At 33.8% G+C, this 25,157-nt stretch overlaps 3 protein-coding genes, 1 long non-coding RNA gene and 1 other non-coding gene across 8 annotated transcripts; 3 read left to right on the top strand and 2 right to left on the bottom strand.

Moving 5' to 3' along the window:
- Window positions 1-408: 408 nt before the first annotated feature.
- On the bottom strand, window positions 409-2,746 carry LOC129286019 (uncharacterized). The gene is made up of 2 exons (XR_008587472.1): window positions 2,289-2,746; window positions 409-1,276 (listed from the first exon to the last, which is right to left on the bottom strand). It is a non-coding gene; the product is annotated as an uncharacterized LOC129286019 (long non-coding RNA).
- A 2,926-nt stretch (window positions 2,747-5,672) lies between these two features.
- Window positions 5,673-11,026, top strand: LOC129284950 (ubiquinol oxidase 4, chloroplastic/chromoplastic). Its single transcript, XM_054920473.1, has 9 exons — window positions 5,673-6,075; window positions 6,487-6,670; window positions 7,356-7,449; window positions 8,007-8,122; window positions 8,722-8,830; window positions 9,396-9,464; window positions 9,978-10,049; window positions 10,134-10,181; window positions 10,594-11,026. Exons 1-9 carry the CDS (start codon window positions 5,924-5,926, stop codon window positions 10,815-10,817), a joined length of 1,068 nt encoding a protein of 355 aa, XP_054776448.1. The 5' UTR covers window positions 5,673-5,923; the 3' UTR covers window positions 10,818-11,026.
- A 2,482-nt stretch (window positions 11,027-13,508) lies between these two features.
- Window positions 13,509-17,664, top strand: LOC129285482 (probable tyrosine-protein phosphatase DSP4). Of its 2 annotated transcripts, XM_054921219.1 has the most exons (6): window positions 13,509-13,744; window positions 13,951-14,212; window positions 14,328-14,421; window positions 15,794-15,851; window positions 15,956-15,999; window positions 16,124-16,738. In XM_054921219.1, exons 2-6 carry the CDS (start codon window positions 13,968-13,970, stop codon window positions 16,370-16,372), a joined length of 690 nt encoding a protein of 229 aa, XP_054777194.1. In that variant the 5' UTR covers window positions 13,509-13,744; window positions 13,951-13,967; the 3' UTR covers window positions 16,373-16,738. The 2 variants fall into 2 exon arrangements, with proteins under 2 accessions (XP_054777194.1, XP_054777195.1); XM_054921220.1 differs by lacking the exon at window positions 16,124-16,738 and adding an exon at window positions 16,922-17,664 and having other exon boundaries at window positions 13,509-14,212.
- A 318-nt stretch (window positions 17,665-17,982) lies between these two features.
- Window positions 17,983-18,111, bottom strand: LOC129287324 (small nucleolar RNA snoR111). Its single transcript, XR_008587646.1, has one exon. It is a non-coding gene; the product is annotated as a small nucleolar RNA snoR111 (small nucleolar RNA).
- A 315-nt stretch (window positions 18,112-18,426) lies between these two features.
- LOC129285480 (protein CLMP1) lies at window positions 18,427-21,563 on the top strand. Of its 3 annotated transcripts, none has more exons than XM_054921217.1 (2): window positions 18,427-18,701; window positions 18,872-21,563. In XM_054921217.1, the coding sequence occupies exon 2, from the start codon at window positions 18,889-18,891 to the stop codon at window positions 21,196-21,198; it is 2,310 nt and encodes a 769-aa protein (XP_054777192.1). In that variant the 5' UTR covers window positions 18,427-18,701; window positions 18,872-18,888; the 3' UTR covers window positions 21,199-21,563. The 3 variants fall into 3 exon arrangements, with proteins under 3 accessions (XP_054777192.1, XP_054777191.1, XP_054777193.1); XM_054921216.1 differs by having other exon boundaries at window positions 18,428-18,701; window positions 18,832-21,563; XM_054921218.1 differs by having other exon boundaries at window positions 18,442-18,701; window positions 19,213-21,563.
- The last annotated feature ends 3,594 nt before the right edge of the window (window positions 21,564-25,157 follow it).

The raw sequence follows: 25,157 nt of genomic DNA, 5'->3' as shown, positions 1-25,157 counted from the left end.
TTATCTTTATGATACAACTAATAATAAAGAAATGATCTTAGAAATGTTCATTCCAAATGAGAGCGAGTGCCTTCATCTTACATAACAACATTTTTTTTTTTTTTGTGTGCCATCAGTCAAAAACCATTGCAATAAGGTGAAAACTGTGGCCTACAGCATAAGGCAATGATTTTCTCATATTTTAGGCCACTAACCATAAAACCATTGCCTAGAATGAGACTATAGGCAATGGGTTTAAGGTGGTAATAAGCAACGGTTTCAACCTGTTGCCAAACTTAGCAACAATTACAAACTGCTGCCTGTCTATGCCAACAGTTTATACCTGCTGCCAATCCTTAAAATATATATATATATATATATATATTTTAATTGGATGCATAAAAAAATAATACATATACAATCATTACATATAAATATGGAAACGATCTAAGCGTTACATAACTCAAAAAATATTCTCACCATTCAAAATACAATGAATTTAACAGTGTGTTTACAACATCATTCTAGTACACCAACAAATTCCAATACAGCAACTTTTTACAGCACATAAAGTTCAGAAAAACTAACAACCCAACCCATAATCAAATATACACAGAATACCAACTATCCTTAAACAAATCATTTTTTATTTTTGACATCCTCCTGCCAACTACAAGCATTTTCAAAAGAAGCTTTAGCCCCAAAAAAATAGTTAAATGTTATTAGAAATATTTAATATGAACAAGCAACAATACAAAACTTGTTAATAAGAAGGCATCATATTAATGGAAATAAATTCATGACAAATACACACACACAAACCTTACTTATATATAGTCATTTGGACTCTTGTCAAAGAGCTTGAATGCTTTTTTTAGTTCCTTCTCTGCCTCAATTTCCTATTCACATAAAACAAATCAGCTTACTTTTATTGGTATAGACTTATCTTTTAGATTCTCAACCAGTAAGCTTATTCCACCTATCAAGAAACATAAGTTAAAATAACAAACAACTATTCAATTAAAGTAATCCCAAGTTCTCCCAAATTTCCACCCTCTTTACACTTACAACTAAAAGCAGAACAGCCCCCAAAAACATGCATGATACAATTCAATCCACAAAATTTAAGTGTCAGGAGTCGTGACTTAACTCATTTTTTTGGCTATTTAGTAGAGTGGTTGACAATAATTTTTCAGCAGCAAATTTTTAGCCTTCACTTCTTGAATCTCTGGCCTCCAATCTATAATTTACGACTTTATCAAGAAGAATGCCCATCAATGACATTCATCAGTATTCCCTAAAAACCATTATTATATATGCATATATCAGTGTCCCCGACTTCTATATATTGGCAATCTTGTAATTCACAATTCAAAGATATTTGGGATCATTAGTAAAGTGATGTAACACAAGAAAACCATATCCGCAAAAATGTGAAAAAGAAAGGGAAAAGCTGGATAGAAGCATGCAAAAATTAATAGAAAAGGGAAAAAACAGAGAGAGAGAAATGAAACACCAAAACAAGAAGTTAAAATATATGTTTGTTAACTGAACTTGCAAACCAAATGGGATTCTCATACTTTATGTTTACGCCACAACACCCCCCCCCCCAAAAAAAAAAAAAAAATCTGGTCTGGGAGCGTACGGTGCAAATTAAAATTTATATAAGCTCATCATGCAGGAATGATAATATTTAAAATCATATTGCAAACTTAACAATCACAATCAAATTTAATTTTTCCCAGGTATTTCTTCAGATAAAGATGGCTATCTGCTTGGGGATAAAGCCACAAACCAATAGTTCTTTCATATTCTATCATCTCTTCATGATCACAGAAACATACGAGTTCAATTCCCGTATGGACTTGAAATAGTAGCACAAGCAACAACAATTGGTCCTGCTGTATTAACGATAGATATTCCGACCAAAAAAATTAATAGAACCTCAATTTAATGCCCGAACATGGATAGCTTACCAAAAAAATATCCTAATATGGATTAAATAATTTAGCTAAAAATGGATAAATGCTATGCCTTATGTTCTGTTGAGATATATGCCAAAACAGAATCTTTGGACCCAACACCCAGTACATAGAAGCTCATTCACTGATAAAAGTAGAGAACAGAACAACATCTTTCATATTCACAATGCAAAACAACAGCCACCAATCTTATCCCGTTTAGACAAAGAATCACAAATATGATAATTTCAATCTTTTCCCACAATCAAAGAGAGAATGAAGTCAATAAAACAAGTAGGATTAAATTCAAATATTTTAGGAAAAAGAAACAAGATTATGTTCATTCACCCTTTTCTCCAACAGGGTCAGTGTCTGATCTGAGAAAATAACTGCTTTGCTCAGCTATCAAAAGAGATGGCGTTCAGAAACTTAGCGCCTCTTGCAATTAAAACCCTGCAGATTTCCATTTCGAGCTTGCTTTATAGTTCGATCAGTCTTCCCCAAAAGCTCCACATCTAATCAAATTATTCGCTGTAGAACATTCGCCTTTGAAAATTTCTTGGTCGGAGATGAAAGATGCAAGGGTTCGACCTCTCGATCAAAGTAAGCGTTCTACGTCATCAAATACAGATCCTCTCGATAAATGATTCTTGTGTCAAACAAGCGAATCGTCTACTGATCTCCTCTGCTATCGATTTCACCGCTTCATCACTTTTGCCCGAAGAGGGAACAAGTTGTGTGATTGAGCAAATAACGAACGAGTGAAAGAATTAACAATCGTCCACTGATCTCCTCTGCTAAGTCTAGCGTTTTGCTTTCTATACTAATTATTTTGTTTCCTTTAAAAAATAAGAACATTTGAATTTAATTTTTTTTAAGTTTTAATAAAATGTTCTTATTTTAAAAATAAAAAGAGATTTATACAGATAATTTGATAAATAAAGCTAGGAGATAATCAAGAAATTAAATTTTCTTATCTAAATATATTTTTTATTTTCTCACTTTTAAATTTTTTAATTTAAAAGAAATTAAAGAATTAGAAGCTATCTTTTTAAAAGATAAAAAATAATAAATGTGGTTTTTTTAAAATATGTTATTGAAAGACAAAACTATAATAGTTAGTAGATCATGAATTTTCTTACCCAAACGTATTATAATTTTTTACATTTTCTATTTTTAAATTTATGAAAAGATAAATTTAAAGGAAGTGGCATCATTTTTTTAGAAAACATTTTTTACCTTCATATTAAAATTAAATTCCAAATGCCAATTTGAGATAAGATATAATTCCTAGAAGCAACGGTTATTCTATGCTGCCAATTATGCGACATTCATAAAATTATTGCTTATTTAATAAATAGAATGCCAAAAAGTAAAAAACTGTCGCCTATTTTACAACAAGCAATGAGTTTTTAATATTTCTCAATATTTATTGCTTAAAGTAAGAGTTAAGAATTACACTTAAAAAGCTATTGTCTATTTTTATATTAGACAACACTTTTTCATCTTGTTGCAAAGATAATTTTTCATAACCTTAAAATGCTGTAGTGTTATTGCTTAAGGTATTATTAACTTGCTAGAATTTTTTCAACCCAGCATGAGACACTAGATGCTGTTTGAAACATTCTTTGAGATCATTCTTCGTCTAAGAGAACTCTTCCCCCCCCCCCTCTCTATCGTTACATTTATTTTTCCTTTTTTCATGATAAAAGATAAAGAAAAAATGACAATTAAAGATTCTATAAGAACATTAAAATTTTAATAACAAATTATGATCTTTATTTACAATAAATTATCTTGTGTTGATTAATTTAAAGTTTACAATAGATTTTAATAAATTTTCAATTAACATGATGAAAATTTTTAAATATTTTTTTGTTAATTTTCCAAATAGTAGTGAAAAATTACAAGCTATTGGCTTACAATTTAAAATTAATTTTTTAAATTTTCAGCTAATGTTATAAATAATTCTAAATGTATTTAGTAAAATTTTTAAGTAATTTATTTATATATTGAAAGCAAAAAATTATAAGTAATTAACTTGTAATTTATAATTGACTTTGATGAATTTCTAACTAATGTTATAAATAATTTTAATATATTTATTTAATTTTTTTAAAATTTTATTTATATGTAATAATAAAAAATTGAAATTCTTAGTTAATTTTCATAAATTCTCAATTGATAGTATCAATAATTTCAATTGTAGTTAGTGAATTTTTCAATTAAGTATTTACATTTTATAATTATAAGAACTGACCTTGTTCTTTAATTGAAATTTAAATAACTTAATATATATAATTGTCATTAATATTGTCATTTTCCCAAAGAAAAATTGATTAAGGCTCCCGTTAAAAAAAAAAAAAGCAAGCCACGTGGTCTGACAGCTTCTACAATGACGTGAATGCCAACTTGCCAAGTCCCTGGGCCCAGGCGGAGTCTACTTTGTGTACACTAGGTAGAAGTTGGGTCATACTCGGCCTATGGTTTTAGCCCATTCATCGATAAGCCCACTTTTTTTTTAAAAAAAAAAAAATAGCATCAACGTCAATTCGTTATCATAACCAGCAAAAGTTTGTTTAAGATGGTGAGAATTGGTTCCATCACCTATAAATATTTTTTAACAATTTAGTAAATGGTTATTACATTAATATAAATTTAATATAAAAGAAAACGCCTCTCCTTGTTTCTTTTTCAACATTTTTAGTAGAAAAATACAAGAAGAACCACATCCAGAAACTTCGTAAAAAATTTATTCACAAATAATGATCAATACAAAATAATTTATTATTAAAATATAAATATTAACTTGTTTGTTTTTTAAATATCAGTCTTTGTATATGAATAAATTTATTGCTAGACTCTTGAATATGATTCTCTAAAAAACTAAAAAATATATGCCCTTATAACAAAAGCCTGATAACATATTCTACACTATAGTATTTTTATGAATATTTTTGCACATAAATACCAGAATACTAAAAACTGAATCTATCATTAAATATGTCAATACAGTGAGTCAATGGTTAATGGTTTAACTAATGGTCAACCAAGAGTCAAACCATTCTTAAATAAAATAATATAATATAATCTAGATGTGTAAAAATATTCATATTTGAATATAAAAAATGAATATTTAAATAAAAATTATTAGTTTTGCTCAAATAACCTAACAAAAATTTAATAAAGGGAAAAAAATCTTATGCTTGTGGGCGCAATCCTAACAAAAATCTAGTAAATTCAGCAAAATCTCAATAAAAATATAAAAATAAAATATTTTTTTTCAAATAAATGGACCAAGTTGACCTATCAATTTATAACAAGGTTAGTTTAGATTGACACTACGCTGGTTTAGATCATAAATCGGACCAACTAATTAACCGATTTACCAAGTTATAAGCTAAATCGGCTCGTCTCGTTTTAGTTTTTGTATCCTTATAATTGTCTAACATAACGAATGATCATATAATTTATTTCAATCCCACTTGTACTTTTTACTGCCTGGCCTGTCCCTTTAAGTAACTAAAAAAAAAAGGCCTAAAATATGTCTTGCCTTCGTTATAGATTAATTATTTTTTTTTTTTAAAAAACCTTTCGTACTGCCTTTTAGGATGGATGGAGGGGGATAAAAAGGCATACATTGAAACGACGAGAGCCCTGGGTCGTTTTGCTGGGGCGTTTTGGCGAGATCATTTCCATTCATGACTAATGGCATCCGAGTTCGGGCTACAGCGTTTGCCCATGGGATGGTACTTGTAGCAGTTGTTGACTATCTAGTGAGCCGAAACAATATGCGTCTTCTCTGGCTGCCCGCTAGCCAAACTCGCAAAACGACAATATTCTTCATCGCTGAGAATTCAACATGACTTAAGTGGCTCAGTGCGAGACTTTTTATTCTCTTTTTCAATTCGAAGTTCCGAACAATCAACTCCTAAACTCTCATTGATTCAGCTTGATTTTCCTACTGCTTAAGAAAGTGAGTAATGGCGACGAGTTTTTCTTCTACAATCTTTGCACCCTCAATTTCGTCTTCTTCAGCTGCCAAAGCAAGGAGTTCGAAGAATTTAGGTTCTGGATACTCATCGATCAATTTCCTTCACAACAATCCCCTTTCAACTCGTGCATCGGCTCCCAGGTTTGTGGGGTTTATCTTCCTTTTCGTGCGTTATCAGTTTCCAAAGTATGGTCCTCTTTGATACGTGGTATGGGTAGGATATGAATATATAGATATGATGTTCGAATTTGAATTGTTCTGAATACAGAAAATACCCCCAAATTTTACTTCAAGCGTTACTTGGTGCGAAGTTAGAAATTTTCCCTCTTGTTTCCCTTTTTTTTTTGGTAAATTAATACGCATTATTTTATAAGCTTTGCTAATTTGATATCTTAAAAAAAAATCAGATAATTGTAAGGTAATAGTAGAATAGTAATTAGCGATTTCCTTCCTTGTGAATATGAAGGGGACATTGCAATTTTTTGATGTTATATTCCTTATTTGTTTCGTGTAAATTACAAGAGGACTTTATCTGCATTGATGCATTTCCAGGGTCAGAGCAACTCTTCTACAAGATAATAAGGAGAAAGTAATTGTAGAAGAGTCAGTCCCATCCAAGATTTCTCCCAGTGATACCAATAAAGGAAGTAGTGGGGAGTCAAGTTCGAGTTCGTCCTCTAATACGTTGGAGAAATGGGTTATCAAGCTTGAACAATCTACTAATATATTTCTCACGGTAACAATTTCTTTGTCAATATCTTAACATGGTGGCTTGAAATACCTCCTTCAATCAATGAATCAGAACATATGAACAGATTCGGCTCATTGTTATATAATGTTATACATTTTAAGATATGTTTCATTTTATCTTTTCTATCACATGTTCGGAAGTGATAATGTATTTTATGTCAGTCAGCGATAGTATTAATTAGCATTAGGTCCGTCCAACCTTGCTGACCACTTAACAAATGAAAAATATTTTTCTGTTGCTCAGACTTGAGTTATTCATGAGTGAACTAGGGAATGACAAACCATCTTTTTTGTATGTTGCTTGTAGAAGCTTATTCACCAAACCTTGAATTCTCATTCTAATTACAAACCATCATTGATAAATAACATCATATTTCCAAGCTAATAAAATGCACGCATAATACCTATTCATAAAGACTTGATTGCACTTTACATAGATACTAGTATACTTTCATGCCAATTGATGATAAAGGCCATACTTTGTGGACGAAGATTCATAATCCTCTTTAATTTTGATCAGATGATTCACTTGCATTCTCCTAGGTGTCAGATTAAATTGATGGTTAACATTTCGTTGACCTATACCGCTTTAATGGATGCTTAGCCATAAGAAACTGAATTTTATCATGCCATTTGTTTTAACATGTCTTCAGTTCCCTTAAAATTTTCAGGATTCTGTAATAAAGATACTCGATGCTTTCTATCACGATAGACACTATGCAAGGTTTTTCGTTCTTGAAACTATTGCAAGAGTTCCTTACTTTGGTAACTACTGTTTATTTAATCCTTTTCTATTGTTGTTTTTTGAATAAGTTATAGGAAGTTAGGACTTTGAAATCTTGATATCTGAAAAAGGGTGCTTTAATCCTTGCTGTTAGATTTATATGTTATCATGATCATGATTTTATTTTTAATATAAAAATGAACTGGACTTTGGTAAAGTTCTTCAGTTGTTTGTTGTTACTCTAATGAACACAGTACAACATTTGTCAAATTTTTTTTTTGAAGACCTAATAATGTAATGCTGAGCTGGAGAAAAATAATTGGTCATACTTTTATTGGAGAACTTGATGGCAAATTGCTCAAATGTGCACAAATATTTTGCCCTATTAAATCACACAAGTGGATGTGTATCTCAGCTTCCAGTTTTTCTTTTAAAATACACCTTAGTGTTGGGATCAGATCTAATTTAGTAAAAAATAATTCATGAAAGTTCTTATGGACCCTTCATCTTTGTTAATTATCTATTTAATGTAAATGTTGGTAATAACCATGCACTGTCATTGTGGCTTTTGATTTGTATATATCTTTATGCACGGCAGCCTTTATATCTGTTCTCCACATGTATGAGAGTTTTGGCTGGTGGAGACAAGCTGACTATTTGAAAGTGCATTTTGCTGAGAGCTGGAATGAAATGCATCATTTGCTCATCATGGAAGTAAGATCTTCTGAAAATTTTTATCAGCTAAGGAAAATCAATCATATTGCTGTTGCCATGTAATTTAATTAAAATCCCATTAGTTGTTCATCCTTTTATTGTTCTTATTCGTAGAGGCTTAGTACTTGGAACATTGTGGTAATTGTATTAAATACTTGGTGCTAGTAAAATGTAGCCAAACAGTACGTGTCCCTTAAAATAACATGTTAATTTGAGCACTACGCAGTGCTTAAGTGTTACAAGAAATTTTCTTGTAAACTTCTGAAATTCTATTGAGGGATGAAACCCGTAGAAGCAAAGTATGTTTTTTTGTAGTTTTTGTTGTTTAGGCTGGAATCTGGATTACTAAAGTGTAGCGTTTGAGAAGACATTGCTCTGCAGGACTTATCTTATGCTAAATGTCTGAAAAGTCAATATAACATTGGACTATTGATATGTATCATTTTAGAAGATATTGCTCTGGAGGACCGATCTTTACTCTTTAGGAACTGCCGGACTAGTTGCAAGTCTGTTATTTGCAAACATGCATATGCGGTTGACATTATTTACATATCTTTTTTTGGATGTGAGAACTTAGATGCTTGTTCATCCGATTGCAGGAACTAGGGGGCAATTCCTGGTGGTTTGACCGATTTCTCGCCCAACATATTGCCATAGTTTATTATGTTATGACAGTTATTATGTATGCAATAAGCCCAAGAATGGCATGTAAGTAATAACTATATGAATTTGCTGCACTTTTGTCCCTGCCTCATCTTTTTTTTTTTTTGGGGCATAATCCGTGCCTCATCTTTTATTTGGCTGTTTGAAATGTCGGATCATCATGGAAGATTATTAAAGTATGTCCCAGAAAAAAGCTGTGTGATAAGTGATTTTGAAGGTACCAATGGTTAAAAATGGCACACTGGAAAAGACAGAAGAACCCTGCTTATCTTTAAATAGTAGTTATAAGGGTGATCAACTTGAAGAGTAATTGAACAAGTAGCTGTGATGTTATGGTCTTCTTTGGACCACCATCACGGGCAGAAAAAGATTAAAGTAAAATTTCATCAAGCAATGTTACTGAGCTTGATGAGCAACTAGAATACTGAACTAAATAATAGTATAATACTCGTGTGCTGCTCAAACGAAAAAGAAAGTATAAATTGACATTGGTCACAATAGCCAAGTCGTCAGAACATTAAATATATGTTTGATGACATGTGTATTCTTACAAGTTGGTACGTGTCTGTTTGGCTTTCTCAGTTGCTGATTTGGTTTATGACTAGTGCAGATCACTTTTCTGAATGCGTAGAGAGTCATGCATTTGAAACATATGACAAATTTATCAAGGTCCAAGGAGGTATGGAGAAATCTTTTTTTTTTTCCCTTTCCTTCTTTTGTTATCAAGATTGACTTGTTTTTGGTAATATTGATTATACCTTGTCATCATTAAGTGGCTCGTTCAGAATATTATCACAATATCAGTTCTTGCTTACAACAAATCAAATATGAAAATAATTAAAAAGGATGGGATATTGGGCTGAATAATGAGAAGTTGAGCTCATTCTGGCTTTATGTTGAGACCAGCAATTAATTGTCTGGCTTCTATGAACTTATTTTCAATATTGATTTTGACCATGTGGCAATTTGATCTCATTGATCAGTACACATGCCAAAAAGTGACATGAATTTCTAAAAAAAAAATGAATAAAAATAAGAATGATCTTACTATGATTACTCTTGGATGTCTGATTATATATTGGATGATGAAGGGTCTAATCGCATTTCCTCACTCTTCTTCATGCATTGTATGTTATGTATTTCTTTCTCTTTATCCAATTCAATAATATGACATGATTTTATTTATTTGTAGAGGAATTGAAAAAAATGCCTGCACCTAAGGTGGCTGTGAATTATTACACAGGAGGTGACTTGTATTTATTTGGTAAGCTTCTCATTTTGATGAAATATGGTTATCTAATGGTGAGAAAACTAGATTTTTCACATTTTTCCGATCTCATTCTCCCAGATGAATTTCAAACTTCCCGATTACCAAATTCTCGAAGGCCCAAGATAGGTATATTTTGCACCCTTGGCTGATTTGCATTGATATACTGATTGATGAATTCGATGTGTTTGATACAACCAGTTAAAGATTGGAACAAAACTATGACCTTTCATTAAACCAGCTTTTAGAGTTGAAGGGATCTAAACCCGTACTTTGTCCGCCGCATTCGAGCTGTGGGCTTTCATTTAGCCGCCTAAACTTTTAGCTTTACAGGGGAAAAAAAAAACTAAAACGTTTTTGAGTTCTTGCGTTCTTTGACAATTGAAACAATTCATGTTAGATTTTGTTGGAATTTCCATATATTAAGATGATTGCCTCAGGAAAAATCCATATATGCCCATGTCGGGTTCTTTTTAAGGCTATGCATTGAAACTAGAAAATTAATTATTTGATTATGCGCCATCATGACTTTCCCCTGCAGAGAATCTGTACGATGTCTTTGTAAATATCAGAGATGATGAAGCTGAACACTGTAAGACAATGAAGGCCTGTCAAACCCATGGGAACCTCAGGTCACCACATTCACATGTAGAACATGCTGCTTTCGAAGATGACTCAGTCTGTTCTCTTGGAGCGACGGACTGTGAAGGAATTGTAGATTGTATAAAGAAATCTGTTGCTTCTGATCCTCATAAGGTGAAGTGAAGTATGCGACAATACAGTCAACAGAACACAGGAAAACCAACGAGGTAGTGGACAATTACAATTATTACTATATTGTTTAAAATTTTATATACACAGAAACACTATCTGATGTACGTCTATTGGGAAAGAAAGGCTACCGCGGACAGAAATTAATTTCCTATTTGTTGAGACAATCTTAAGCTCTAATGCGATAATAATGTCTTCAAGCATGTTTATATGGGCCTAAAAACTCACATTGGAATGTGTGTTCTTAAAATCGCGTAGGGATTTAATGTTGGCTGACTTGTTTGTTGATTAGAAAATATTTGTCCTTCAAAAGGGGGAAAATGAATACAAGTGATAATAATAGTAAATACTTATGCATTGTTTGGATTGGAAAAAAAATAGAATGGAAGAAAAATTAGGAGGAGCAACTCAAAAATAATAAAAAAAATTTACTATTTTTGGAAAATTTTCCTTTTAGTTTTTCCTTTTTCTTATTTTCATTCCATTTTTTCCTTTATCTAAATAAAATTATCGGTTTGGTTTGGATGGATGGAAAAGTAGGGAGAGAATAAGGGAGAAAGAAAACTAAAAGAAAAAATTAACAATAATTTTTTAAGAGTTTTTCTTCCTAGATTTTCATTTGTCTTTATTTTTTTTTCATCTAAATAAAGGGTTAAAATTTTTAACTATGTGCAACTCGTGTTTAAATGGTTTACTAATTCCCTAGAAGAGTTGTAAAATTGTTTAAAAAAAATGAACAAGAATATATGTATAAAATTATCTTTTCTTTTTAAATGATAATTGTTGTTATGTTCTTAACATAGTCCTCGTGCCAATTTCACTTTCCACTTTGAATTTCTTTTATACTTATTTGTTATAAATTTAACAAGTGACTCAACTGCTCTCGCAACATAAGTACATTGACTAAATTGAATCTAATGTAGAAGTCAAGGAGAAAACTTTGTGCTTATTTTTATACTTTTTAATTAAACAGAATAAGTGAACTTTAAACTTAAAATAAATTAAGGTAATTTTTTTAATGATAAAAATAAGGTTGATATTCAAAGTTAAAAAAAAAAAAGACTATTGAGCTTGCTTCTATTTTTTAGTTGAAGAGAGATGAGAACAAGAAATGACAAAAGATAGTCAACAACGAAAGCACAAAAAGAACAAGGGATTTGAAGAGACAAAAATTAAGGTTTATATTTTGAACAAGGGATTTGTGGAGGAAATTTAAAATTACAAATAAATTAGAATAAAAAATGAATTTAAATTTGAATTGTGCATCTAAACGGAGAATTGGATCTAAATCAAAATTTAAATTTAAATCCTTATCAATCCAAATGCACTATAAAAGTATCAATAAAGAGAGATATGATAAATAATAAATGTAGAGAATTAAGATTCAAATCTTTATTAAAAAAATATGCCTACATATATTGTCTAACCGCACATCAATCATAGCTGTTTCCAATAAAACAATTTTTGTAAGTAATAAAAAAAAATTAGCATTTTCCTATCACTTCTTTTATTATTCACTCTTTGAAATACAAGTGATTTTAAAAAAAAGTTAATATATAATTTAAACCTTAAATTTTAAATTTAAGGATGATTTAAATCTTAAACTTTTAAAACGTATATTTTGAACCTCAAACAATTAAAATTGAAGTAATTTCGTTCCCACCATTAAGTTTAACCAAATGTTTGTCAAATTGAGGTTTAATGTGCGATTTTCATCAAAGCTGAATAGGAGAGAGATCGAGAGTGAAATTTGGTAAAAATTACATATCAGGCTTTAATTTTTAAAAAATTAATAAACATTTGTTGAAATTTAATGGTAGGGTAAAACTGCCTAACTTTAATTATTTAAAATTCAGAATGTATCTTTTAAAAGTTTAGAGTTTAAATTGTTTCTAGACCTATAATTTATGATTTAAATTATATATTAATTTTTCTAAAAAATATTATATTTGTGCATTTGTGTGCAGTAGATTTTTCAATTTCTTTTATTTTACAAAGTTTGAAATAAAAAAATAATTTTTAAAGATAAAAAATGTGATTTTACCGTAATGATCTTCTTTCCAATTTGATAGGATTTTAAAGTAAATAGAGCTATTTTGGTAAAAAAAAAACCAAGAAAAAAGAAAGTAAATAGAGCTGAATAATCGAATCTTCAAATGTATAAAGCTGGTCTAGAAAAACAATCTTCAAACGCATATGGCATCCCAACCCGCCACCCACCAATGTAATTTTTTAGATCTTTTTTAACAAACTCTCGAACAAGAGCAAATTCAAAATAAAATTTAAAATTATTTAAATAGTATCTTAGTATTTTTCTTTTCTTATTCACTCTTCAAAATATAAAATTTAATTTAAGAGTAAATGAGCAATAACTTTTAAATCTAGTAGCATTATAGACAACAAATTTATTTATTATATAAATTGTTTCTTCAGCTTTCTAAAAATGATATAATTTAGTCATATTGTCAATAAAAATTAATTTTGATGGTTAGTTAATAAAAAATTATAAAAAAATTATATTAAAAATTATATAAAGGATAAAAATTGTAATAAAGAATTCAAAAATTACGGTGGAAAAAAAAAATTTATGCCAATGACCAAAATGTAGCCCCCAACACGTTGTTTGGGTGTATAAATGGAGATGTCCAAGAGCATTTTCTTCCCTATCAAGTATATTTACAAAGTTGTAATCAGAGTCAGCCAAGAAAATTCAACTCAGTTGTTATCAGATTCAGAGGACTTCAACTCGGTGGCAATTCAATGCACATTACCAAACAAACAGAAATCTAGCTCTCTTTGCTTGTTACGTGAAAATTAGCTTCAGTTATCTTCACCAGCGCTGCTTAACGGCTTGTTCAACTCAATTCCAACACTATCTTCTTCCATTATCGCTGTCTTTTCAGTTGCCAGCGCTTTTTTGGGTATTAATATTGCGATTAGATTTTTTGCTGAAATTATTTTCTGAATAATTTTAGGGTCAGCTTCGCAATTTTATGCAATGATTTTTGACGAATCAGATTAGGATTTTAAAAGTCTGTTTGCTGTCAAAGTTTCTCTATATAGATTCCGAGAATCACTTTTTTGATTTTTGAAACGTCTTTTCTGATTGCTTTTTTGATTGCCCGAGATTTTGGCGCCAAAATCATGACGTTGGATATCACCAACGGCGAGTTGTTGCGCATGGCGAGCGAGGCTTCCGAATCCTTCGCCGGCGGTATTTTGCAGCAGCGGGCGCCTGTCGAGAACGGAGACGGTACCGGAACGGGTGGGGAGGAGATGTTGATGCCTCCTCTCAACTTCGGGATGGTCGATTATGGCATTTTTCGATCTGGCTTTCCTGATTCTGCCAGTTTCGGATTCTTGAAAACCCTTCGCCTACGTTCCATTATGTGAGTTCAATTTATAATAATTGTTAGTTTGGTAAATGAATCTGGTGCCCTTCACTATTTGTATAACCCACGGATTTCTAAATTTTAACATAGTCGGGATTATTGCTTTGTGCAGATGTTTGTTCCCTGATGAGTATCCAGAAACCAATTTAGAGTTTTTGAAGGCCAATGGAATAAGGCTTTATCAATTTGGAATCGATGGCTCTAAGGTTTGTTGATTTTTCTCTTCTTTTGACTGCCCTATATAGTCTGAAGTGCTCCTCTACAGTTGGATCATTTTATTTGCCTTTTTATTTTTTATTTTTTGACTACTTTTTTGTTGGTTGGCCATTAACTTTGAGCCGATTGGTTCGCACACCACTGCATGATGCTTTAACACGAGTTAGTTTTGGGAGCAATGGGCTGTCATCATGAAAGCGCTAATGAAGATGATCTCATAAAATATTGTCACATTACAAGATAGTTTAGATGAGGTTTTTTTATTTCCTTGGAATCTAGGTTACTGGCACTGGACTGTGTTTGCCACATTTGACTTGAGGTTTCCCTAGCTTGCACAACCCATTGCCACTAATGGTGGATGGTTTTGCAGGCTTATTAATTTTCTTTGAATGGATTGGCCTCGCAAATTCTTGTTCCAAGGAAGTTTCTCGAAAAGGACTCGCACGGATAATTAATTGGTGTAAAAAAATCGTACGGCTAGGTATCACCTCAAACAGAGAGATTAGATTTGACGAAGGATAATAACGACGTCGAAATGGTTGAATTCTAAGAAGATGCAGAGAGTTGGCAAGCATGACCTGTGTATAAGTAATGGGCCAAATACTACGAGTTAAAACAGGCATTGTGGAGTTTCTTTCCTCACTCCAGAAGCTGATCATCCATATTTACCTTCTTATCCAGCCGCTCTCTTACCATTCTCATGTTTGGTTCTCAGCTTTTGCCTGACCTGTTTTTCCTATAGTCTTCTTATGCTTGCCAATTTCTTATCATGTTTATGTTTAAGACAAGTTAACTAATTTCTTGACCTATACCCTGCTGACAATATCATTTGTATTTGCCATAAAATCCATCTCACACATTGCCATAAAACTACTTTAGTTGGAACTTCAAAGAGAATCCAGGTCTTGCTGGACCATTGGCTTGATTTTGTGCAAATTCATGCGGATTGGGACTGTAAATGTTTGGAGCCTGTTTCAAGTAATCCAGAAAAGCTTCGGGATTAAAATGCTTAAAAAACAGATAACCTTATTTTATGAATCATGTTATTCAATCTGTTTCAACTGGTCTTCATAGAAGGCAAGTTAGTATTGGTACTCTTAAAAGTGCTACTCCTAGGTAGTTCCTGCCGTTGCAGGTTTCCTTGCTTAATGCAGCTTTTACTTTTCTTATCTGAAAGCAAATTCTGTGGCAAAATTTATAAAACCTGGCCTCCTATGCAATTGTTGCACTTGCTTTTATGCAACCTGCCATGAAATTTTTCTATAATGTCGATGCCCTTGAGATGTCTTGGTTTACTTAATGCTGACTACATAGCATAAAAAAAAGTAGTGATCTCTACATTGACAACACTACTATGAGCAGGATTCTTTGACGGAAGTCCCGGAAGATGCAATTCGTGAGGCATTGAAAGTTATACTAGGTATCACAAGTACTTGAACTTGAATTAATGCACGAACTATATAGCACAGGTTGTTGAGGGATTTATTAACCTAAATCATGCCTTTTTTTCTATCCCTGTACCAGATGTTGAGAACCATCCATTGCTCATTCATTGCAAAAGAGGGAAGGTATTCACTTACTTGTTGATCTCTCTCTCTCTCTCTCTCTCTCTCTCGGGATTGTTTGTACTGGTATTTGGATTTTTTGATATATATATATATGTATGTATGTTTTTGTTTTTATTGCAAGCAGCACCGCACTGGGTGTCTTGTGGGATGCTTAAGAAGATTGCAAAGATGGTGTCTATCATCCATTTTGGATGAGTATCGAAGTTTTGCAGCTGCCAAAGCCAGAGTGTCAGATCAGAGTTTCATAGAATTGTTTGATATTTCTGGTTTTAAACCCCAGCCACCGTCATTTTCATCCGCACAAAAACACAGTATTGACAAATTTCAGGATGGTGTTCCATCCTCCCCTGAATATTACAGCGAAGCACTGTGATGCCTTCCAATTTTTTTTGGGACATATTACCAACGAGTGAACGTAGAAGCTCAATCTAATTACTCTGACTCATATCAGAACAAAGCCCCCATTTTTCTCCTCTCCTCCTCCTCCTCTCTCTAAAGGTTAAATAGAAAAATCCAAAAAACCCCACGTTCCCTTCCTTTTTCTTCCTTGGCCAACACCCCTCCAATGTAACATTTTATTAGTTTACATTGAGTAGTTTGGATGGTTTTTGTACTTATTCAAGCATTTCTGTGATCAATCGATCCCCTTTTCTTGTAAAGCTGATGACAGATAAAGAAATGCTAATGCTAGTTGCATTGCGTCCTCAAATTTATAAATTCACTTCTTAGCATTTGAAAATTGTCATGGTCAGAGTAGTCCTTCTCTTCTTGCAGGTTTCTTTTTCTTTCCTTGTTTTAGATAACTACTAAGGGTTGTTTGAATGAAGATGATTACCCATTGCCGTTGGGGTACCCTCATCATGTTTGGAAGTAGCTGTTTTAATATATGGCAACCTAACAATCCTATGAGTTTGCTCGACAGGGTTGCTCTTCGATCACTTATCTTCTGATCAATGTTGATGGTTGCACACTCTCTTGCTCTCTTGCTTTGGACGCAAAGCATCCTTTAATTTGCGAGTTTGTCTCAGCTTCTTCCATTGTCGCAAGCTTCCTTCGATTGTGCAACGCTTTGTGTCATCTGCAACTTTAATTTTACTTGGTCATTTTATCTTAATATAGTTTGCTCTTGAAAGAATCTTCGGACCATCTTTTTATATTTGGTTTATTTTTCGGTGCTATTTGGTCACGGCTCCGACTTGGGTCTGAGAGCAGATGTGATTCCGCGTTACATTCACATCATACATGAATACCGATGCTCAAATTTATCCACCTCTATGTTATACTGGATACACTTTAGTTCTTTTTTTTTTTCTTATAGAAAGGCAAGCAAAGCTTGAAAGAAAATACACAGAGTTAGGCCCTCTAGCACAATTTTAGTACTTCCAAAACGACATCAATGCAGCTAAAACATTTACACCTGAAGGAGGAATCTGGAAGGCAAACAGCAAGAGTACAACGGGATTGCAAGACACTCAATTTTCTAGCTCTATAGAAAAGCTGCCAAATACTCCTGACTTGTTATATTTTTGGAAAAATTGTCAAAAAAAATCAAATGAGGGAGGTCCTTGGGAGGAAGATAAAATCTTGAAACTCCACTGCGCACCTGCGAACATTTTGGAATCTACATAAACCTCAAGAGTGCCTCCCTCTTCCCAAATACCTCCGCCATCATTTGGTTCCAATAATCTGCTTTTGACCCCAAAAAAAAAAAATTGTAGAAGTTTAAATTTTTGTCCTGATTTGAATAAATTTATTAATTTTATTTCATTAATTTAACCGTCCAATAGTTAATAAATTAATTAAACACAATTTCTCCTCTTTAAGTTAAATCTCCGAATTCCAGTGTTGATAACATTGAAAACCCCAAAGAAGAAAATCTAAATGAGGATACCTACGGACTATTCAGTTGATTTTGATTTTGATTCGCACGGCAACTTCAATCTCAAAGAAAATAGAAAGGAAGAATTTTAGGAGAGTTAAGCAATGTAGACGAGGAACAATCGATTCGCCAATCCTAACAAATGACGACCGAAACGATGACTCGCCAATTATCACTGTACCTCTCTGTTCGTTCATGGCAGAGACACTCGTTACAGTCTCTCCATTATCTCTTGTCGACTACAGAGGCCTCTAAATTACACCAAGAATGAACGAATACAACCCCTACATTCGATCTTGGCTAAGAGGCCAAGAATGGGATGAATAGAAACAACGCCTGATAACCCTAATCCACAAATCGCCTTTCTTAGCAGCCACACGGCGCGGCCCGCAAGTTTTTTGGGCAATTTATAGAGCATTTCTTTGTCTACCCTACTGCTGTATTTACGAAAATAGCCTTCGATCACGGACAGGCAATAGTGATTCATCAGTTATCGGCTACGCGTCAACGCAGAAACGGCAGGCGAATGCTTGACGCCATCAGGGTCGAGATCAGGAGGTGTTGAGATTCTTCAGATCTGACGGTTGAGGATGAGGAATGCGTGGGGCCCATTTTCGGGTCCTGATGGCTGAATCTAATATTGGTATATCATCTGAAATGCTAAAGGAACCCTTCTCTCTAGGGTTTCAACTTATTGCCAAATGTCTAAAACCCCGCACTCTATCTCCTTCTAGAGTTTTCCTCTGGCTATCAGCTGGGCAATCGCAGGGATTACCCCTTCTCGCAGGAAAGAAACAAAGAAGCTTTCAGCTTATCTTAACTTGTAAGTACATCGTCTTCCTTATTTCTCTTTGGTGTCGGCTTCGTGGGATAGAATTTTAAAGTTCTGAAAGGTCGCGAGTTTGCTGGTTCGATACTTTATCTTCTATTTGATTGAGTATTTGTTTGAATAGTTGATTGGGACTCTGCCACTGTGTGTGCCTGAGTGAGCAGGAGAGAGGGAGAATTATATGGGGAAATCCGGGGGTAGAAAAAAGAAGGGTGGTTCAAATCAAGTTGTTGCTGATAATTCAGCTCCAAGTTCTAATGGTGGTGTGGATTTAGACTCTTCAATCTTTTTGAAAAGAGCCCTTGAGCTCAAGGAAGAAGGGAATAAGAGATTTCAGAATAAGGACTATGCTGGTGCTCTTGAGCAGTATGAGAATGCTCTTCGACTTACCCCCAAGACTCACCCTGAGAGAGCGGTCTTTCACAGCAATAGGGCAGCATGCTTGATGCAAATGAAGCCCATAGATTATGAAACTGTGATTGCTGAATGCACCATGGCATTGCAGGTCCAGCCCCAATATGTCCGGGCACTTCTTCGGAGGGCTCGGGCATTTGAGGCTATAGGTAAGTATGAAATGGCCATGCAGGATGTACAAGGGTTACTGGCAGCGGACCCTAACCATCGGGATGCTCTGGAGATTGCCCAGAGACTGAGGACAGCACTAGGTCCTCGCCAGGAAGCCCAGCAGGATCTTCAGAGTCGGCCCTCCCCTGCTGCCCTTGGTGCTTCTGCAGTTCGTGGTGCCCCTATTGCTGGTCTAGGGCCATGTTTACCGGCCCGGCCGGTACCAAAGAAGGCGGCTAACTCAGCAGTTGGATCAGTTGCTCCTGCTAACAGTAAGACAGAGAAGTCCCAGCCACCTTTATTTACTGAAAATGGTCCTGAGACCAAGTCACAAATGCCAAAAGTTGTGTTGAAGCCTTCAAGTGCTTCAGCAAGATCACCAAATTCAAGAAAAGAGAACCACAATGAACTTTCATCATATTCATCAATTACACATGGACAGCATTTAGATGTTGCAATTCGATGGAGGCCATTGAAACTTATTTATGATCATGACATTAGGCTTGCTCAGATGCCAGTTAATTGCAATTTTAGAACGCTAAGAGATACAGTGAGTAAAAGATTTCCATCATCAAAGTCAGTTCTGATCAAGTATAAGGATAGTGATGGTGATTTGGTGACAATAACATCTACTGATGAGCTTAGACTGGCAGAATCTTGTGCTGATAGCCATCTTGTGAAAGAGCCTGAGGCAGATGTAAGTGATTCAGTTGCCATATTGAGACTTCATGTTGTTGAAGTTAGTCCTGAGCAGGAGCCTCCTTTACTGGAAGAAGAGGAAGTAAAACCTGAGAATGAAGGCATCAAGGGAGATGAGAGTGGTTCACATACTTCTCACAGTGAATCTGTCCCAGAGGCTCCAGAGCCTGAGGTCGATAAGATAGGGAAAGAAGCTCCGAAGGGGAGACCAACTACTACAGAAGATGCTGAATGCAAGGAAGTGGAAATGGATGATTGGTTGTTTGAATTTGCTCAGCTTTTCCGCTCTCATGTGGGTATTGATCCAGATGCTCATATTGACTTGCATGAGCTGGGGATGGAGCTTTGTTCAGAGGCGCTGGAGGAAACAATAACTAGTGAGGAGGCTCAAGATCTCTTTGACAAAGCCGCTTCAAAGTTCCAAGAGGTAGCTGCTTTGGCATTCTTCAATTGGGGAAACATTCACATGTGTGCAGCTAGAAAACGAATTCCCTTAGATGAGTCAGGTGAAAAGGACAAAGTGGCAGAACAGCTTCAAGTGGCTTATGAGTGGGTCAAGGAAAAATATTCATTGGCAAGAAAGAAGTATGAGGAAGCCCTTTTAATAAAACCAGACTTCTATGAGGGATTGCTGGCTCTGGGACAGCAACAATTTGAAATGGCCAAACTTAATTGGTCATTTGCTCTTGCTAAGAAGATGGACTTATCATCCTGGGATTCTTCTGAAACACTTCAACTTTTTGTTAGTGCAGAGGAGAAGATGAAAGCTGCAACTGATATGTGGGAAAAGCTGGAGGCACAGAGAGCAAATGAGCTAAAAGATCCTAGTGCAAGCAAGAAAGAGGAACTACTGAGAAGAAGGAAAAAACAGGGAGGTGGTACTGAAGGCGAGACATCTGCAGTTGGTGTCCATTGTGATATATCTGCAGAAGAAGCTGCAGAGCAAGCAGCTGTCATGAGATCACAGATTCACCTCTTCTGGGGGAATATGCTATTTGAAAGATCCCAAGTTGAATGCAAGCTAGGGATGGGTGGTTGGAAGAAAAATCTGGATACTGCCGTGGAGCGCTTTAAGCTTGCAGGAGCTTCTGAGGCTGACATTTCCTTGGTTCTGAAGAATCATTGCTCTAATGGGGATGCAAAGGAAGGAGATGAGAAAAAGATTCAGAATCCTCAACCCAGCAAGACCGGCGAAACTGACAAGACCAGTGAGACCAGTCATGCATGAGGTATGCGAGATGATTTTGATATATCTTGTGTCTGCTCGTGGTGTCTTGTCTTCAAGGAAGAAAAATCGCCCCCTGAACGCGGACGGAATTTAGAATTCTTTTTTAAATGGAAAATGGAAATTTTGGTTGCTTTAACTAGATAGCTCTGATTTTTCCCCTTTAGTTTTTTTTGTTTGCCGAAGTGCTATGTAATCTGAAGGAGATGATGATTTCTTAACATTATTTGCACTTATGACGAGTTTTGAATAATCAATATTACACCCTAAAGATCAGAATTCTTTTCCTCTGCTGGATTGAGAGGGATCTTCCAATTTGTTGACAATCATTGTTGATCTTGATAAGATATGGTTTAGTTTCGTCGTTCTTTGACACTGCATGTGTTGCGTGTTGCTGAGTTCGTTATAGCTGAGGTGATTGAATTCAATATGTGAACTAATGGTTTGGATTGAAAGATTGGGCTTGTTTTGCTATCTCTGTTTTGGGATTTTAAGAACGACCGTCAACAGCATAACAAACCAAAGAACTTGCGTGTCAACAAAGTGTAAGGCTCAAAAAGCTGGATTGCTTGGTTATATTAAAGTGGGAAATAGCAAAGAATTGCAATTCTACTTCTACAGATCCGTTAACTTGGAATATAATATTATCTCAGAGACTGGTGAATAGCAATGAAAAGAAGCGAAAGAAACACTCTGGTGAATAGGATCGTAAAGAAGCGAAAGAATTGTACAAAAAAGGAAGTATACTAAAAAGCATTATGCATCATGCAGAATTTACAAATTGAATAACATTCAACATCCAACATTTATTTTTCCAGAGCAAGTCATACTAGTGGAAATTGATCACTGTATCTGCGAAGCACTCAGTTCTGTGATCCATGGTCCTTGCAGCGTGTTCAACGTTTAAGTGGTCAAAAATGCTAAAATAAAAGTGAGAATTTCGATGGTTAGGTCAAGAATGTACAGCGCCACCTTTCATTGCTAAAAGTCCCCCCAATATCGTAATCAACGATCAACAAATGCTCTTGTCCAAATAACTTGGACATGATATTCTTTTATTAAAAATAAAATAAAATTCAAGTGATATTTTGAATTGATATTTCATGCTATTATAAAATTCGCCCAGGACTCGACGCTGTATAACTTACGTCTTTTACCATTCTAGAACTTACTTTTCTCCTTTTGACAACTTGCAACTAAATTCTCCTCCCCTATTAAGGTTATTGCATCTAAAATAAAAAAGAACAAAATAAAAATAAAAATAAAAATCTTCTTAATTATATAAATAATAATCTAATTTTTTAAAATGTCATAATTTTATTACATTTTTTAAAGACTTTTCTATCATTAACGAATTTACACAAATGACTAAATTGCTCTTGTAGCAATATCAAAAATTTGATATGTGAAATTGTGATTTGCTATTGCATTGTTGCTAATATAAAAAAAATTGTGATTATTTAAACGAAATTTGTGATCATTTTATTTTTCAACAAAGGTAATTTGGTCATTTATATAAATTTATTAATAACAGAAAAGTTTTTTTAGAGATTTTAGTAGAATTATGACATTTTAAAAAATTAAATTATTATTTATATAATTTAAAAGAATTTTATTGTCAATTTTTTAATAAAAAATATAATATAAAGAGACAAAAATACCCACAAAGTGATCAGCAACGGGCACTCAGTATCCCAAAGTGAGAAAAATGGTAAAAATACCCACAACATTACATGGATGGGTGTAAAAGTAATTAGACTGTTAACTTTGACCAACACCGTTAACTTTAACCGTTAAATACTGACTATACATGTCACGTATCAGTCTTTGCTGATGTAGATTAATAAAGGGGCAAAAATACCCATGAAGTCATCGGCCATGAGCAAAAATACCTATGAAGTTGTAGGCCAGGAGCAAAAATACACATAATGTTATTAAAATTGGTGCAAAAGTGATCAATCCATTCAATCCCTTAAATATTGATTGTTTAGTTAACATTTAAGCAAAAGTTGACCATTTTTTTTTGCTGATGTCAACAAATAATATTTTTAGATGAAATTTTTTAGAAGTTAATCGGTCATTGTATCAATATTATGTGAAAAAATATTATTTTAATTGAATATCAAATTAAATCACTTGTTTCTTTGCAGTAGTGGCGAATCATTTAAAAATTTTGAACCTATCATGAATGCAATTACTTAAGGTTGTGACAATATTTTTAAACTAGATGTGCTCAGTCTCATCTTTGATTTTATATAACCTATCTTATTATGTTAAATCTCAGGTTTTGTAGACAAAAAAATGAGTGGAGAGAGAGAAAGGAAGGAGGTGAGATACGTGGCGATGGGAAAAAATTATGTGGCATTGAGCTTGATGGATTGCTCACTATTGCACATATTAAAATAACATTATAAGTACTCGTACGATAATTGATTAACATCCATGAAAATTCATTTAGGAATATTTTTTGTTTATATAAGTGAAAAATACTCAACTTTTGCTTAAATGTCAGCTAAATGTTAACATTTAAGGGATTGGATAGATAGATTACTTTTGCACTAACTCTGATAACGTTATAAGTATTTTTGCTCATAACCTACAATTTTGTAGGTATTTTTGTTATTGACCGATGATTTCGTGGGTATTTTTGCCCCTTTATTAGTCAATGTTAGCAAAAATTGACATGTGGCATGCATAATCAGCATTTAGCTGTCAAAGTTAAACGGCGTTAGGTTAAAATTAATGTTTAGTTACTTTTACACCTATCTATATACCATTGTGGGTATTTTTATCATTTTCTTCACTTCAGGATATTATGTGCCTGTGATTGACTAATTTGTAAGTATTTTTGTCCCTTTACTTAATATATAAATGTATGACATATTTTATTGAATTTATCTCTCTTTTAATAGCTCTAAAAACATAATAAAATGTTATTAAATACTGTTTTTGAAATTTTGAAAAGAAGTGTCATCTGTTTGTTTGTTTTTTTTTTTTGGCCAAAGCAAGCATACTATTCCATAATAAGAAGGAAATTTTAGAGAACAAGAAACAAAGTGCAAAAAGAAAGTCAACAAGCAAATAAAAAAGCATGAAAAGAAAAACATCAGCCAGTGTCAATCTTTGAACTTGAAGGCTCATTGACAGTCAAAGGCGATTCAATAGTCATGGCATCCTTAGCTAGTGGATAGGACAAAGGAAGTAATGGTAAGGACACCCATCCTAACGGACTCACAACCTTGAGAGTAGTAGCTACAATGAAATCAGCAACATAATTACCTTGGTGTGGAACAAAGGTGATAGAAAATCCATTTTTAGCCGCCATAAGGCTAATGATGTCTTCAATAATGTTTATGCACCTCCAGTCACCAAGATTGGGTTAACCTTTTTGAATGCAAGAGACTAGCGAAAGACAGTCACTTTTAAAAATCACTTTGTCGCAGCTCAGATCAATAACCAAAAGTCGAGCCTGCTTAAGTGCTAGAGCTTCGATCATGAAGGCAGAGATGGATTTCACTTTATCAGTAAAGCCCCACAAAAAGTCACTAGCATCATTTCGACACACCAACCCGATGGCTGCATCATTAGAGTGAGGTAGAAAAGCTCCATCACAATTTACCTTAAAGTATCCAACAACATTTCCTCATGATCTCTATAGAGTCTATAATAGCTTCAGCATCTGCCTCGAACACTGACCAGAATTCTACAATAGCAGATCTAGTTGATTCAATTACTTCCATAGGATTGGGCACAATATGTTTAAAAAGCTTATTGTTGTGGGCTTTCCATAGGGACTAGAGAATCCAATTTTAAGAATCACATCAAATTCTTGAAAATTCCTCTTATTTATATCAGACCACTATCCTTTAAAATTCTTAACACTAGAGGGATTAAATTTTAGAGATAGACCATAGCCAAACCATACATTCCGCGTCTAAGGGTAGAGAAAGAAAAGATGCTCG

Source organism: Prosopis cineraria, unplaced genomic scaffold, assembly GCF_029017545.1.
Source record: "Prosopis cineraria cultivar Desert tree isolate PC_DT_omini unplaced genomic scaffold, ASM2901754v1 PC11, whole genome shotgun sequence".
Lineage (NCBI taxonomy): Eukaryota > Viridiplantae > Streptophyta > Magnoliopsida > Fabales > Fabaceae > Prosopis > Prosopis cineraria.
Note: the sequence above shows the minus strand (reverse complement) of the source record. Positions and strands in the feature narration are given on the sequence as shown.

Excerpts from the sequence above, each read along its gene's own strand:
- LOC129285480 (XM_054921217.1), top strand. The coding sequence starts at position 18,889 with ATGGGGAAATCCGGGGGTAGAAAAAAGAAGGGTGGTTCAAATCAAGTT.
- LOC129284950 (XM_054920473.1), top strand. The coding sequence starts at position 5,924 with ATGGCGACGAGTTTTTCTTCTACAATCTTTGCACCCTCAATTTCGTCT. Across the intron at positions 8,123-8,721 it reads ATCATTTGCTCATCATGGAA|GAACTAGGGGGCAATTCCTG; the intron begins GTAAGATCTTCT and ends ATCCGATTGCAG. Across the intron at positions 8,831-9,395 it reads AATAAGCCCAAGAATGGCAT|ATCACTTTTCTGAATGCGTA; the intron begins GTAAGTAATAAC and ends TGACTAGTGCAG.
- LOC129285482 (XM_054921219.1), top strand. The coding sequence starts at position 13,968 with ATGACGTTGGATATCACCAACGGCGAGTTGTTGCGCATGGCGAGCGAG. Across the intron at positions 14,213-14,327 it reads CTTCGCCTACGTTCCATTAT|ATGTTTGTTCCCTGATGAGT; the intron begins GTGAGTTCAATT and ends TGCTTTGTGCAG. Across the intron at positions 16,000-16,123 it reads TTCATTGCAAAAGAGGGAAG|CACCGCACTGGGTGTCTTGT; the intron begins GTATTCACTTAC and ends TATTGCAAGCAG.